The 14,134-nt window shown below is 39.9% G+C and overlaps 1 protein-coding gene across 3 annotated transcripts in view; it reads right to left on the minus strand.

Annotated features, from left to right (window-relative positions):
• ANXA7 (annexin A7) overlaps positions 1-14,134 on the minus strand; it is a 34,172-nt gene that overhangs the window by 12,220 nt on the left and 7,818 nt on the right. For 2 of the 3 annotated variants that reach the window (XM_032423746.1, XM_032423744.1), the window contains exons 2-10: positions 14,054-14,108; positions 11,912-12,116; positions 11,040-11,150; positions 10,403-10,467; positions 9,915-9,980; positions 5,671-5,773; positions 5,362-5,456; positions 1,389-1,502; positions 982-1,152 (exon numbers count right to left, since the gene is read on the minus strand). In XM_032423746.1, coding sequence (XP_032279637.1) covers positions 982-1,152; positions 1,389-1,502; positions 5,362-5,456; positions 5,671-5,773; positions 9,915-9,980; positions 10,403-10,467; positions 11,040-11,150; positions 11,912-12,116; positions 14,054-14,107 — 984 coding nt within the window. In that variant the 5' untranslated portion in view covers position 14,108. The remainder of the gene's footprint in view (positions 1-981; positions 1,153-1,388; positions 1,503-5,361; positions 5,457-5,670; positions 5,774-9,914; positions 9,981-10,402; positions 10,468-11,039; positions 11,151-11,911; positions 12,117-14,053; positions 14,109-14,134) is intronic. The other variant, XM_032423745.1, reaches the window with a different exon arrangement.

Below are 14,134 nucleotides of genomic sequence, written 5' to 3' on the forward strand. Positions count from 1 at the left end.
ACACCAGTCTCATTTTCCTGGGAAGCCATTCCTCTGCTCACTCCCTGAAAGAGGTCCTTTTACTTTATAAAATAGATGGGCCTTGAATTTGCATAGATTCAACACCTCATATAAAGTCTTAATCATTTTTTAGTGTTAAATCTGTTCCTGCTTTTGTCTTCCTTTTGTTGTTGTTTTTAAATGCTAATCTACCCCCCTACTCTGTTATTCCATCGTAGGTAAGTTCAATTTCTTCCCACCCATTTGCTTTCTTTTTTCTCATGTCCACACCCACCCACTCACTCTGGCGCACTGTTTCCTGCAACTATCTCCCTTTGCTCTGAAGAGCTTGTCCTCTACTCTCTGATCCCTCTGGACTGTCCAACCTTGTGTACTAGCAGGAAAACTAATAACTCCTGATGCTGAATCAGTGTGCTGGTGTTCTGTGTCATTCCTTTCAAATAAACCCTCATCATCTCATTCTGTAAGTGTGTTTAATATCATTCCAAATACTCTCTTCGGAGAATTTTCTGTCACTTCTCCAGCACATCTGGGAAATCAGAATAAGGAAGGTGCTAATCACAACATTACTGTCAAGTCTGAGAAATGTTTCTGCATTTCTGGCTCTCCTCAGTTTTCACCTCCTCTAGCACTTCCATGGCAGTCCTGCATATTTTCAGTTGATGGTCCAATTTAACTGACCGTACAATGCTAAGCTTAGAGTACAAGATTCATCCCCAGCCTAAAATATAGAGCTGCAAGTTAATTTCTGATTCCATATAACTTTAAAGAGGTTAATTTCTAATCCCTTACAAAAGCCAGATCTGAAGAAATCAATCTCAATTGTGACTAAAAGAAATTTGTACATAGGATTCTGTGTTACCCCTCTTAAAGATGGCAAGATTCCAAGTAGACTAAATACTAAAAGGAATAAAGAATGCTCACTGGTCACAGTAAGTGGAGAATGTTCCCTCCATCAACATATATTCATGCTGTACTCACCTGGCACATGGATACAAGTAAACGTTCAAAATGCCCTGATGTATCTGACCTAATGTCCTTTTCAAGGTCTCGTCCAAATTCTGATTGATAACATCTGACAATTTCTCGGATTTCCTGATTTGTTCTTGTGCACAAAATTTCAATCAATACACGTTCCTGAGTTCCTGCTCCCTATGTGAAATGAAGAAAGGGAGAATTATACAAAAGAAAAACAAAAATCGCTGGAAGTTAATTAAATCTTACTATTCCATCAAATATTTCTTTGGCCTCCAGACCTGAAAAGCCCTATATATTCAGATGATATTATGTATTGATTTAGCTGTCACTGTAAATTCAAAACTGCTATAACATGTGGGGTTTTACATTTGAAATAGGATAAAATATACAAAGTAAATGACATACAGCACCTTCATTGCATTCCGTAAACTCCAGGCATCATAATATGTAGATGGCATGAACAGGGCAAGGATCAATTCTTCCATATTTCCACTTAACTCTGATTTAAGGTCTTTGATTAAATCCTGTTTAATTACAAATACAAACTAAGTATGTGTGCTCTCCAAATTTTGTTGCTTAAATTTTTTAAGAAAAATATGGAAAAATGGAATTGAGTTGCTTTATGAAAACCTAAATTTCAAACTTAAATAGTATATACTAGAAACAATATACATTTAAAGTTTGTTACACTCAAGCAAATATATTTTTTTAATTTAAAATCAATTAACATAGTGTATTATTAGTTTCAGAGGTAGAGTTTAGTGATTCATCAGTTGCCTCTAACACCCAGTGCTCATTACATCAAGTACCCTTCTTAATGCCCATCAGTTACCCCCTTCCCCCTGCCCCACCCCTTTCAGCAACCCTCAATTTGTTTCCTATAGTTGAAAGTCTCTTATGGTTTGTCTCCCTCTCTGATTTCATCTTATTTTTCCTTCCCTTCCCTTATGCTCATCTGTGTTGTTTTTTAAATTCCACATGTGAATGAAATCATATGGTATTTGTCTTTCTCTGACTGATTTCGCTTAGCATAATACAGCCTAGTTCCATCCACGTCGCTGCAAATGGCAAGCTGCAATCAATCTTTTTGATGGCCGAGTAATATTCCATGGTGTATTTCCATATTTTGGCTATTGTGGACATTGCTGCTATAAACACTGGGGGGCACATGCCCCTGGAATCACTATGTTTGTATCCTTTGGATAAATATCTAGTAGTGCAATTGCTGGGTCATAGGGTAGCTTTATTTTTAACTTTCTGAGGAACTTCCATACTGTTCTCCAGAGTGGCTGTACCAGTTTGCATTCCCACCAAGAGTGCAAGAAGGTTCCCCTTTCTCTGCATCCTCGCCAACATCTCAAGCAGATGTATTTTAGTTATTTATTAAAGATTTATTTGAGAAAGAGAAAGAGAGAGAATGCACATGAGTGGGGAGAGCAGCAGAAGGAGAGGAAAGAATCCTCAAGCAGGCTTGCCTGCTGAGCAAGAAGCCCGACACAGGGCTCGATCCCAGGACCCTGAGACCATGACTTGAGCCAAAGTCAAGAGTCAGTCACTTATCTGACTGAACCACCCAGGCACCCCTCAAGCAGATGTATTTTACTCATTCTACCAATAAACACTTAATAAATTCCTACTATAGTTTCACCACTATACCAGGTACACAGACAGATACACGAAATAAAGAATTAAGATTAACAAAATGATAAACAGATATTTGTTTCACACAAGAAACTGTTCTTGTTCTGTGCAGAAGTAGGAATCATCATCACTGTGTTCTTATTCGGAAAGATAAACATCTAAAAAGAGATAATATAAGGCAGCCTCCACTCCAGTACCAGATGAGTAAATGGCACATAGATAACCAGCAGAAAAAGCTGAAACAGAAGAAGTTAAACTGGGCTAGAGAACTCAGAGAAAGCTTCTAGTCCAGATCTTAAAGAGTATATAAACATTAGCAGGCAAAGAGGAAGGAGAAAGATATTTCAGGCGAGGAGGAGGAACACAAATGAGAAACAGAAAACATGGTTCCCAGTCTTGGCTATGCACACACACACGATGTAGAGGACAAATACTCATCAGAGATTCTGCATGTGTTTTAAGTTTGAAAGGAGATTATGATGCTCAGCTAAGGTTGAGAATCACCAGTATGAGGCAAGAATAAGCAAAGCTTGTTTAATGAAGAAGATAACCAACTTTGTTAGAGGGCGATGTTCTCAAAGATTAGTGAGACACAGTTGTAACGATACGCTTGTGTTATTACCTTGAACACCAAACTAAAGAATGTGGATTTGATTCTGCATACCGGGAGGAGCCACTGGAAGCTTTTATGCAAGAAAAAGACACTGAAATGACAACCATAGGCCGTATGGACTGTGACGATAAAGAGACTTTAGATAAGAACATTTTTGCAACCAGATCACTTAGGTAAGAAGTAATAAAGGCTTGGATTTGAGTGGTGGATTTGAGATAGAAGACAAATTTTATTTTATTTTATTTTATTTTTTTTTTTTTTTAAAGATTTTATTTATTTATTTGAGAGAGACAATGAGAGAGAGCGAGTACATGAGAGGGGGAGGGTCAGAGGGAGAAGCAGACTCCCTGCCGAGCAGGGAGCCCGATGCGGGACTCGATCCAGGGACTCCAGGATCATGACCTGAGCCGAAGGCAGTCGCTTAACCAACTGAGCCACCCAGGCGCCCCAAAGAAGACAAATTTTAAAAGAACCCTTTACATATTAGATCAAGGAGATATTGTCAGTAACTGGATGCTAGGACAAAGTGCCTGGCATACAGTAGGCACTCAATAAGTACTCACAGACTGATAAAGAAGAATGTGGAATCAAGGACAACTCCACAACAAATGATATTTGTATTAATTAGTAGGAAGCCAAGACAAAAGGGGGCTGGGAGCAAAAAAACACAGGCTGTGAATTTAGTTTTAATTCTAAACTGATATAGGAGAAAATTCAGGACAGCATAGCACAGGCTATATATTAACCAAAGAGACTCATAATACAGAAAATACTTTTGTTAGAGAAGTGAATCTGATGTTGAACCCTAAGGAAATCTAGAGTTTGTGTCGCTTCATCAGCTTTAAGACTAAAGAAGTAGATCTGGGCCAGGCAGAGAGAGTAAGGCAGAGTAGAATAGGTGAAGTGCGACAAACCAAGGAACCTCTATTCCCATTCTGAGAAAAGTAAACTGGATCCAGAGCATGTTAGGAAATTTTAGGATTCCCATCTAAATGGAAAAACAATGCTACCCAGCTTTCCCCTTTATATCTAAGAAGCAATAGTGCTTTTTACCCACTGAATCTTGCTCGATTTTGTCACTGATCATCCATTCAGCAAATATTGGTTTTGTTTTTTTAAGATTTTATTTATTTATTTGACAGAGAAACAGAGAGAGAGAGAGCACAAGTAGGCAGAGCAGCAGACAGAGGGAGAAGGAGAAGCAAGCTCTCGCTGAGCAGGGAGCCCGATGCAGGGCTTGATCCCAGGACTCTGGGATCATGACCTGAGCCGAAGGCAGACGCTTAACAGACTGAGGCACCCAGGACTGAGGCACTCAGCAAATATTTATTAAGTGGCTATTTGTTATTATTCCTATACTTGGTGCTGAAAATGCCCAGATGAATTGGACGTAGTTTGCCTGAGGGGAGCTCATTGCTGCAGGGAGTAGGCAATGAGATCAGTTATGGCAGAGGTTTTACAAAATGCGATTGGACCACATTGAAAGCAGCAGCAAAATTCTGCTCTGAGAAATCCAACTTCAGAGTAGCTGATTCAAGCTAAATCCTAAAGAAGCTGTTTGCCATGAAGAAAAAAAGAGGAAAAGGTGTTCTAGGCCAAGAGAACAATGTATACCAAACATAGAGGTCTGAAAGACCATGACGTTTGCAGTGAACGGCAAGAAGTTACATGCATCATAATACAGGATATATTTAGAGGGAGGAAGAGGAGTGGAAGAGGATGCCAAACACCAAGAATAAGTAGGGGCTGTATAGTAAGTCCTTGAACCCCACTGTAAAGAGAGACTGTGAACCATACTATTTCTCTATTACACTATTTATCTACCTATTTGATATAATAAATTTATCTATTATCAGTTATGCTATTGTGGCCATAATCTATTTTCTACTGAGCATCTATCACATATCAGACATCATATGAGGTATGAGTAGGACTATGAGATCAAGGACTACTCCAGAATTAGAAAGGCTTTTGAGAGAAATAGTGAACACACCACTCCTGGGGTCTCTGAAATCTAGCTGTCTCTACTTCGCACCACCAGCACTAATAAAACAATAGTATACAACCTAACATAAACATGGAGCCTATAGGCCACTGTTTGTGGCCAGGAAAGAAAAAAATATATATACCTTGCCATACATGGTCTTAAAAGCTGCTTTAATTTTTTGCCTCTGATCACTGGAACGGCTGGCCACAACGTCCACAATTGCCTGCTCGTCTGTGCCTGGAAGAACCATACATGTTTAAGTAAGGGTGAATTCTGTACTGGGTATTCCCTGAGGACATCTCTTACATGCTTACAAGGTGCCTGGTGTCAGATTAAATTGAGTTATGTGCACAGGTGGACACATAAATTTGATTTAAAAAATAAAGCTTATTGTTACTTTAGATTCAGTCACTTGAAATTATCAATAAGATTAAAAACCTGTTTTCCTTACCAAAACCCTTCATTGCTTTCCGAAGAATTTCTGCGTCTCTCATGGCATCGAAGTTGGCAGCTGGCTGGACTGTTCCTTGAACTCCCTGAGTCATCGCGGCAGGCTGAAAAAAGAGGCATAAAATCCAAGTCAGGGATTGTGCTAATCATTTCATAAGATAACATTACATCAGGGGCCCCTGGGTGGCTCAGAGAGTTAAGCGTCTGCCTTCGACTCAGGTCATGATCCCAGGGTCCTGGAATCAAGCCCTGCGTCAGGGTCCTGGGATCAAGCCCTGCGTCAGGGTCCTGGGATCAAGCCCTGCGTCAGGGTCCTGGGATCAAGCCCTGCGTCAGGCTCCCTGCTCAGTGGGGAGTCTGCTTCTCCCTCTCCCTCTGCCTCTCACCCTGCTTGTACTCTCTCTCCCTTGCACTCTCAAATAAATAAAATTTAAAAATAAAATAAAAATACATCAAATCATCATGTTGTACACCCAAAACTAAAACGATGTTACATGTCACTTATATCTCAATAAAACTGGGGAAGAAAGAAACATGAAAAAATTTTAAACTTCTTTAGTAAAAGAAATACAAATTTATTATTATTTTTTAAGATCTTATTTATTTGAGGCGCTGGGTGGCTCAGTCGTTAAGCGTCTGCCTTCGGCTCAGGTCATGATCCCAGTGTCCTGGTATCGAGCCCCTGCATCGGGCTCCCTGCTTGGCGGGAAGCCTGCTTCTCCCTCTCCCACTCCCCCTGCTTGCGTTCCCTCTCTCACTGTGTCTCTCTGCAAATAAATAAATAAAATCTTAAAAAAAAAAAAAGATTTTATTTATTTGAGAGAGAGAATGAGAGAGAGAAAAAGCACATGAGGGGGTGAGGGTCAGAGGGAGAAGCAGACTCCCCGCTGAGCAGAGAGCCTGATGCGGGACTCAATCCCTGGACTCCAGGATCATGACCTGAGCTGAAGGCAGTCGCTTAACCAACTGAGCCACCCAGGCGCCCCAAAAAATATAAATTTTAAGTCAGGATTCTCTGCTGACAAGACGACAACTTAAGACTTCCCCAGTCATCACTCTTAGCTAAGGAGGTCATGTTTGTTTTAGGACAAAGGATATGAGCATTTTATTATGAAGGCTCATTCTGGAACAGGCAAGAAAGACCTATCCTCTCCCTGCCAAAAGATAGCTAAACACCAAACTTTCAGGAGATAAGAAAAGTCAAGCTTGTGAAACTTGTCACAATCTTCCTATGTCTTGATTTCCTTCTTAGAACAGCAGGAAAAAAAGAAATTGATCCCTGGATAGTGTGAGATGAGCAGCAGTGTTTGATTTAAAGATAATAATATAATAAGGGTTTTAGTTAGGTAGACATTGAGCTGCCCAATGAGGTTTCAAACAAGCAATATAATTTTTTTAAAAGATTTATTTGAGAGAGAGAGCACACAAGCAAGGGGGAGGGACAGAGGGAGAAGCAGACTCCCCGATGAGCAGGGAGCCCGACGCAGGGCTTGATCCCGGGACCCTGGGATTATGACCTGAGCCGAAGGCAGATGCTTAACCAACTGAACCATACCAGGTGCCCCCTATGTACAATTTTTATTACATTTTTAAGTCTGAAATTATTTCAAAATTTAAAAAATTTGAAAATACACAGCTAGGAAATAATTCAATAGTTTTCTTAAACTATTCAAATCAGGGCTTAAGGGAGATGGGATGAAGTGAGATGGTATTTCACCACAGTTTTTTAAAACTGAATTTTAGTAATATATTTTATTTAACCCATTATCTTTAAAATATCATTTAAAGATGCATTCAACATGACTGCAAAATATAAAATGACTCAATTGCTTTTTAGGCAACTGAAACTGCATTTAAAGTCATACCCACTGAATATAGCAATATGCCAGCAACTGCAGGGGCAAATTAATGGGGAGAAAGGGAACAGACCATTTTTTAGCAAACATTTTTAGGGTCAATAATTTCTCCCACTTACCTATATTCTCACACAACATTTTCTTCTAACAACCATCCTGCACTATGAATATAGTGCCAGGAATATAAGCAGGGAACTAACAAATATTTGTATAGTGGTTTTAAGAAAAAATTCTCAACTGCAAATATTCAAGTATAAATTTTTTTTCTTTTTTAATATTTTATTTATTTGACAGAGAGAGAGAGAGAACACAAGCAGGGGGAGCGGCAGGCAGAGGGAGAGGGAGAAGCAGGCTCCCCGCTGAGCAAGGAGGCCGAAGCAGGACTCGATCCTAGGACCCCAGGATCATGACCCGAGCCAAAGGCAGACACTTAACTGACTGAGCCACCCAGGCGCCCCTAAATTTTTTTTTTCAACGTAAGCCTTTACATGAGCCTTATGGTATCAAGAAACTAAGAAAGGTTCCTTTGATGTAAGCACCTTCACTAAAATCCTAAGTTAGGGCAAAAAGCCTTTGGACTGGACTAGGCATTAAGAGAAACTAACCCCCAACATGTACTATTTGATGATTCTCATTTTCTGTTATACTCTTCTTTCTTAAAAAACAAAAACTGGGATGCCTGGGTGGTACAGTCAGTTAAGCATCTGACTCTTGGTTTCGGCTCAGGTGGTGATCTCAGGGTCATGGGATTGAGCACGGAGTCCACTTGAATTTCTCTCTCCCTTTCCCTCTGCCCCTACCTCCCAGCGTGCGCTCTCACTCTCTCTCAAATAAATGGGTTGCCTGGGTGGCGCAGTCAGTTAAGTGTCCAACTTATGGTTTGGCTCAAGTCGTGATCTTGGGGTCATGAGATCAAGCGCCAGGTCAGGCTCCCTGCTCAGCAGGGAATCTGCTTAAGACTCTCCCTACCACTCCCCAATACATGTGCATGTGTGTGTGTGCTCGCTCTCTCTCCCAGATAAATAAATCTTAAAAAAATCTTTAAAAAAAAAAAAACTACTCCAATTTTCATCTGTAGGAAAAAATGGATTTGTCTTATTCTATGTAGAAAGTCTACATTTGAAGTGAATCTTCATCAAAAGTACTATCCTCCAGCCATTATACTAAATTAAAGGAAATCAGGGTCTATGTTCTAGATGTCAAAACTCAAACTAGGGAAAATTTCTCAGCACAGTATCTGCCACCAAAAGTTCCACCCTTTGACACTCATTTGATGCCAACCTTCCTGCTGAAAAACAAAACTGGGTCAATCAGGAAAGGTCACCTGGCCCAAATGCCCAACCAAGACACAAATTTTCATTTCCCTAAACACACACACACATGCACATCTACCAGAGGACTTTCAGTGACAGGGAGTTCTCTCCTCACAAGGTAGCCTACTCCACCTCCATGTAAAAGATCTTCCAAAATCTATCACTCTGTAAACTTCCACCTACTGGTTTTAGTTCTATCTTAAGGTAGTAATTGTTACACATGAGTTACGTGTGTATGTGTGTTTCATTTTTAGTGTTTTATGTTTGAAAATCTTTTATATTCAGTCATAAAATGTTTCTAAAGCTATGTGCATGCTTAAGCTAAAATAAAATAAAAATTCTCATTAAAATAGTTACAGATTTACAATATCATCAACAATCAATAATAAAAAAAAAGGATCGAAAGCAGTTCTCTATGTGCTTTGAAGGAATACCATTTAGAGTATCAGCAAAGCAGCACTGTGTAACAGGAAGACTACTGGTCTGCGAGTCAGAAGAGCTAGATCTAGTCTTAGCTTTGTCTTTCACTAGCTGTGTGGCCCTGAACAAGTTTCTTAATCTCTCTGGAGATCAAATTCCTTAAATCAAGAAAGTAAGCCAGAAAATAGCTGAAGTGTTTCTCTTCCAACACTGTAATCCCTATCCCACCCCAGCTTTAAAAAAAGCTTGAAAATGATAGATCTTTATGAATAAACAGTATGGAAATAAATAAGAAAAATCAAGATAAAGATAAGCATAAAAGTATACTGCTTGTGTTCCTGGTAACTTCCATAGGATATAAAAGAATTAATAAGGCAATTAAAAATAAAACAATATTAAAATAAAGGGCTATACAGAGATGGGGCAAAGATTTGATATATGGGAGACCGTCCAGGGCTACTGAGAAATCAATTCAACAAACATTAATTGGCTACCACAGTTAAAGCCTTGTCAAGCACTACAGGGACATAAAGATAAAACAGATATAGTTGAGCCCTCAAGGAAGTTGTGAGAGAAAAATACACGAGAAATCAGAAAGTAATAAAGGCACATATAGGGGACCCAGCAATTAGTGAACATTAGAAAACCTTACTCACTTCACCGTTATAATCCAAAGAAACAGGAGAGAAAACAGGATAGGAAGGAAAGGATTCTGTATTGATCTGAAAAAAGAGTAAAACGTTATAAAGGTAAAAAGAAAAAACAAATCCACACTTTCTCAAACACTGCCAGAAATACCAATTACTCAGTCACCCAAGTTCATAGTTGTAACTGCCAGCGAAGGAAGAAGAAAAAGAAAACCAATGCCAAGAACCCAAGTGAATCTCTATGAAAAAGTTATGAGTATCATCACCTGTGAGAAGGAACCTATCCTTGTCTTATTAAAATCATCAGGACACACTTACAAGCAGATGGACCAAAGAGAGCATCGTGTCTACCAGAAGCAAAGATTAGAATCTTCAGTGACTGTAATAAACCATCTCCTCTGCTTCATGGAAATCTCTAATGTCAGCAAAGGAGTGGTGCCCTTCTTTGGCATTATCTGATTAAATTGGATGAAATATAAAAATAGGAGCAGAAATACCTGACTTGGGTAAGGAGCTTGTCCTCCAGGATACTGAGAAGGCATCTGTCCTCCAGGAAAGCCACCTAAACATTTAAAAAAATACAGTAAACAGGTCTTATAGGATTTAATTTTTCAAAACAGCATTGACTATTATGAATATGGAAACATATGAGAACATTCACACCATGTTATTCACTAGGATAAATTTTTAGTATTATAATTCACTGAATCTAAAACCAACTTTGGTCATAAGAACCTTTTACAATAATTCATGTTCTACACAATTTAACAAATAATACCTTTTTTTTCTTTAAACACTCAAACCAAACTAAATTCTGATTCCATCTGGAAAGAATGTCAGGACATAGTTCTGAGGGTTTAGGAGTGGTACAGGAGTGAGCAGAGAAGCTCCTAAAGGTTTTTTGGCTCTGGAACAGATTTTTTTTGTAACTGAAAAAGTGGGTCCTTATTTCCATCTTACTGATTAAACTTTTCCATCACATTAATCCATTTCATGAAACCATGTATTTAAAATTATTCATGGAAGTACTAAGTTTACTGAAGGCTATCCCAAATGTAAACTAAGTTCTCTCAATGGCAATTGAAATTTTTAAAATAGCACACTATTGTTTTTCTCTGGATAGTTGGTACCTACCAGGCAGTGGGACCTGTGCTGGGCCACTACCATAAGACTGGGAAGGCGGCTGTGGATAGCCAGAAAAGCCTGCTCCCCCCGGTGGGGCTCCAAACCCTTGACCTGGAGGAACTAGAAAAAAGAATATAATGACAGTTCTTATGATTGAAGAGTAAACTTTAGGAAAATATCTACTAAGAACAGTGGGAAAAAAATAGGCTATTAATGCTATAACAGCAGTCTCTTTTGGTCTAAATTCAACTTACCAATTCCTTCTCCATTACAACATTTTTACTTCATTCACCTGCCCAACTAACTTATAATATAAAAGTGCTAAACTTTTTTACCTTTGAACAAAGCTATCTTTTTTTTTTTTGAACAAAGCTGTCTTAAGGATCACAATCGATTACAAATAACCAATGTGATGCCTGGGTGGCTCAGTCAGTTAAGCATCTGCCTTCAGCTCAGGTCATGATGCCAGGGTCCTGGGATCGAGCCCCACATCAGGCTCCTTGCTCAAGAGGGGAGTCTGCTTCTCCCTCTGCCTGCCACTCCCCCTGCTTGTGCTCTCTTGCGCTCACTCTCTCTCTCTCTGAGACAAATAAAATCTTTTTAAAAAATAACCAAGCCAACTGTTATATATTGGTCCTTTATTACCATGAGATTTATTCTTTTTCACAACAGAATTTTTAAGAATGTTCCCTGCTTTCATGCTCCCTAAGAACCTTTATCCCTCAATCTTGCCAGCCAGGTTCTTACTGTCTTTAGTAGAGAGTAGGCTAAGAGCATCTCTGACCTCATACAAAACAAGCAAGGATGAAGAGGATAAAAAAAGAAGGAAAAAGTGGTACAGCAATTCCAAATCATCACTAATGCCACAACCCATTACTCACCTCCTGGATAGGCTGGAGCTCCCCCTGGTGGTGGGGCACCAGGATAGCCTCCAGGGGCTGGATAACCTCCAGGGGCAGGGTAGCCTCCAGCTCCTGGGTAGCTGCTACTTGGGGCTGGTGGGTAGGCACCTCCTCCCACTGGAGGAAAGCCACTAGGATAAGGATACTGACCAGGAGGGGGAAAAGATGACTCCTGACCTGCAGGCTGAAAAATGAGAAAATTTTTCAAATGAATGTGATCACATAGAAATATGACCCACCTAAAAAAAAACAAACAGATAACTGTCAAGGTCTAGATTTTCTTTTACATATTAAAAATCCCATTAAAAGTCTTGGTATCTTATACTAGTTTACCAGTATACTAGTTTGTCAGGACACTTGCTTGTCAGAACTCAGTTAAATTTAATTCTACCTGTGTCAGGCAAGAGGGGTCTGTTTCTCTATTTGGGAGTAAGAACTAGACTCTTTACAAACCTCAAGCCTTCAGGAAAAACTAACAAAGCTCATTAGTTCCTTCATTTTTATAGCACCTGGAAATATGAGAAAGATACAGCTCTCTACCCTAAAGAGAAGAATTCACAGCTCTCTTGCAACATACCAGAACCTGTTGCATAATAGGAAAAAAAAGAAAAGAGTCACCTGAGTCATACATGGAGTGTGACATTTTGGAGCCCAGACTAGACAATGTCTAAGAGTGGCAGAGATTGTCACATGTTCACTAAACCTTCTCCTCTGGCCATAAAGCTAGACTACCTTTTCCAGAACCCCCTGCAGTTAAGTAGGACAATATGAGTACTGGTGAATGAAGAGACACAGAAGTGAAGTACACCACCTCCAGCCTGGCCCCTACAAACCCCCTTCACAGTCCTCTATACTCTCTCGTTCTCTTTTCCTTCACCTGCCAAATGGAAGCAGAGAATCCAGTGGAAGACTCTAAGGCCCTATAGGATGGTAGAGCCACTATGTCGAAGGAGCCTGGGAACCTGAAAGACTACATGGAATAAAGCCTCCTTGAGTCCTCCCACCCTCCCACCTTCCCGCCACTGACTTCTAGGAAGTAAAGCAAGCAAGAAGTGAGTTTTTATTGTGTAAAGTCACTTAGATGTTGGGGTTGTCTGTTTCAGAATTTAGCCCACACTGACGAAATGGTAGCCAGAGTCCAGTTCAGTACATAGGGGCCTGGGAACATATTCACAATTCTCATCACTCCTATGATAAATTCAGGAGAGCTATATATTCATTTTACATAAGGATACACATATTATCATTAACCTGCATAGGCCTCTTTGTATTCTCCCAGAGTTAGAAAGAAGCCTTACACACTTATGAGTATAAAATTGAAATGCATAATTCTCACTTAAATGTTCCCGCTATGAGTTTAGTCCTCATAGTCCAGACATCAACAAGGCAGAACTTAGTAGCACATTTATAAAATGAACCTCAAATACTCAGTCTCAGAACTACAAATCCAGGGACCTTTAATCCACTGCAATTTGTTATCTCTCAGTCAAGCCCTTCTAGTTATTTTAAATCTTCTAACACAAAGGTTAAAAACCAGTGACTCATGGGATGGACTTAGCTTACATACATGTTCTATTGGCTCATACAACATTTAAAAAAATTAATTTCCCGGGGCTCCTGAGTGGCTCAGTTGGTTAAGTGTCTGCCTTCAGCTCAGGTCATGATCCCAGGGTCCTGGGATCGAGCCCCGTGTCGGGCTCCCTGCTCAGCGGGGAGTCTGCTTCTCCTTTCTCCCTCTCCTGCTCCCCCTGCTTGTGCTCTGTCAAATAAATAAAATCTTTAAAAAAAAATGAATTTCCCAATTTAAAAAAATGGGGCAATTTCATATCAAATCCACATTTCTGGCTTTTCTTGAAGAAATGGAGTATTAGCAACACTGAGTCTGCCTCCCAGCATGGCTATATTGGGCTACAGCTGAGTAGATGCTGGTTTTCCGAAAGTGAGGCAAGTGCCCTCTCATTCCTCCATAATACCTGCCTTAACACACTTATTCTACTCAGTACCTCTGGGCAATTGAGTTTATGACCCCTACCCTAGCATACCTGTAAGATCTGCCATGGGCTAGTCCTATACGATGCCTGTTCCAAGTACACAAGCTATTTTATAAGTGCCAATACTTACAGGATATCCAGGGAAAGGTGGGTAGCCTGTTGGGGGATAGCCTGGGTATGACATTCTGTAACAGTAAAAAAAGTCCTCTGT

The sequence above is a fragment of the Phoca vitulina genome, unplaced genomic scaffold (genome assembly GCF_004348235.1).
Source record: "Phoca vitulina isolate PV1807 unplaced genomic scaffold, GSC_HSeal_1.0 scaffold29, whole genome shotgun sequence".
Lineage (NCBI taxonomy): Eukaryota > Metazoa > Chordata > Mammalia > Carnivora > Phocidae > Phoca > Phoca vitulina.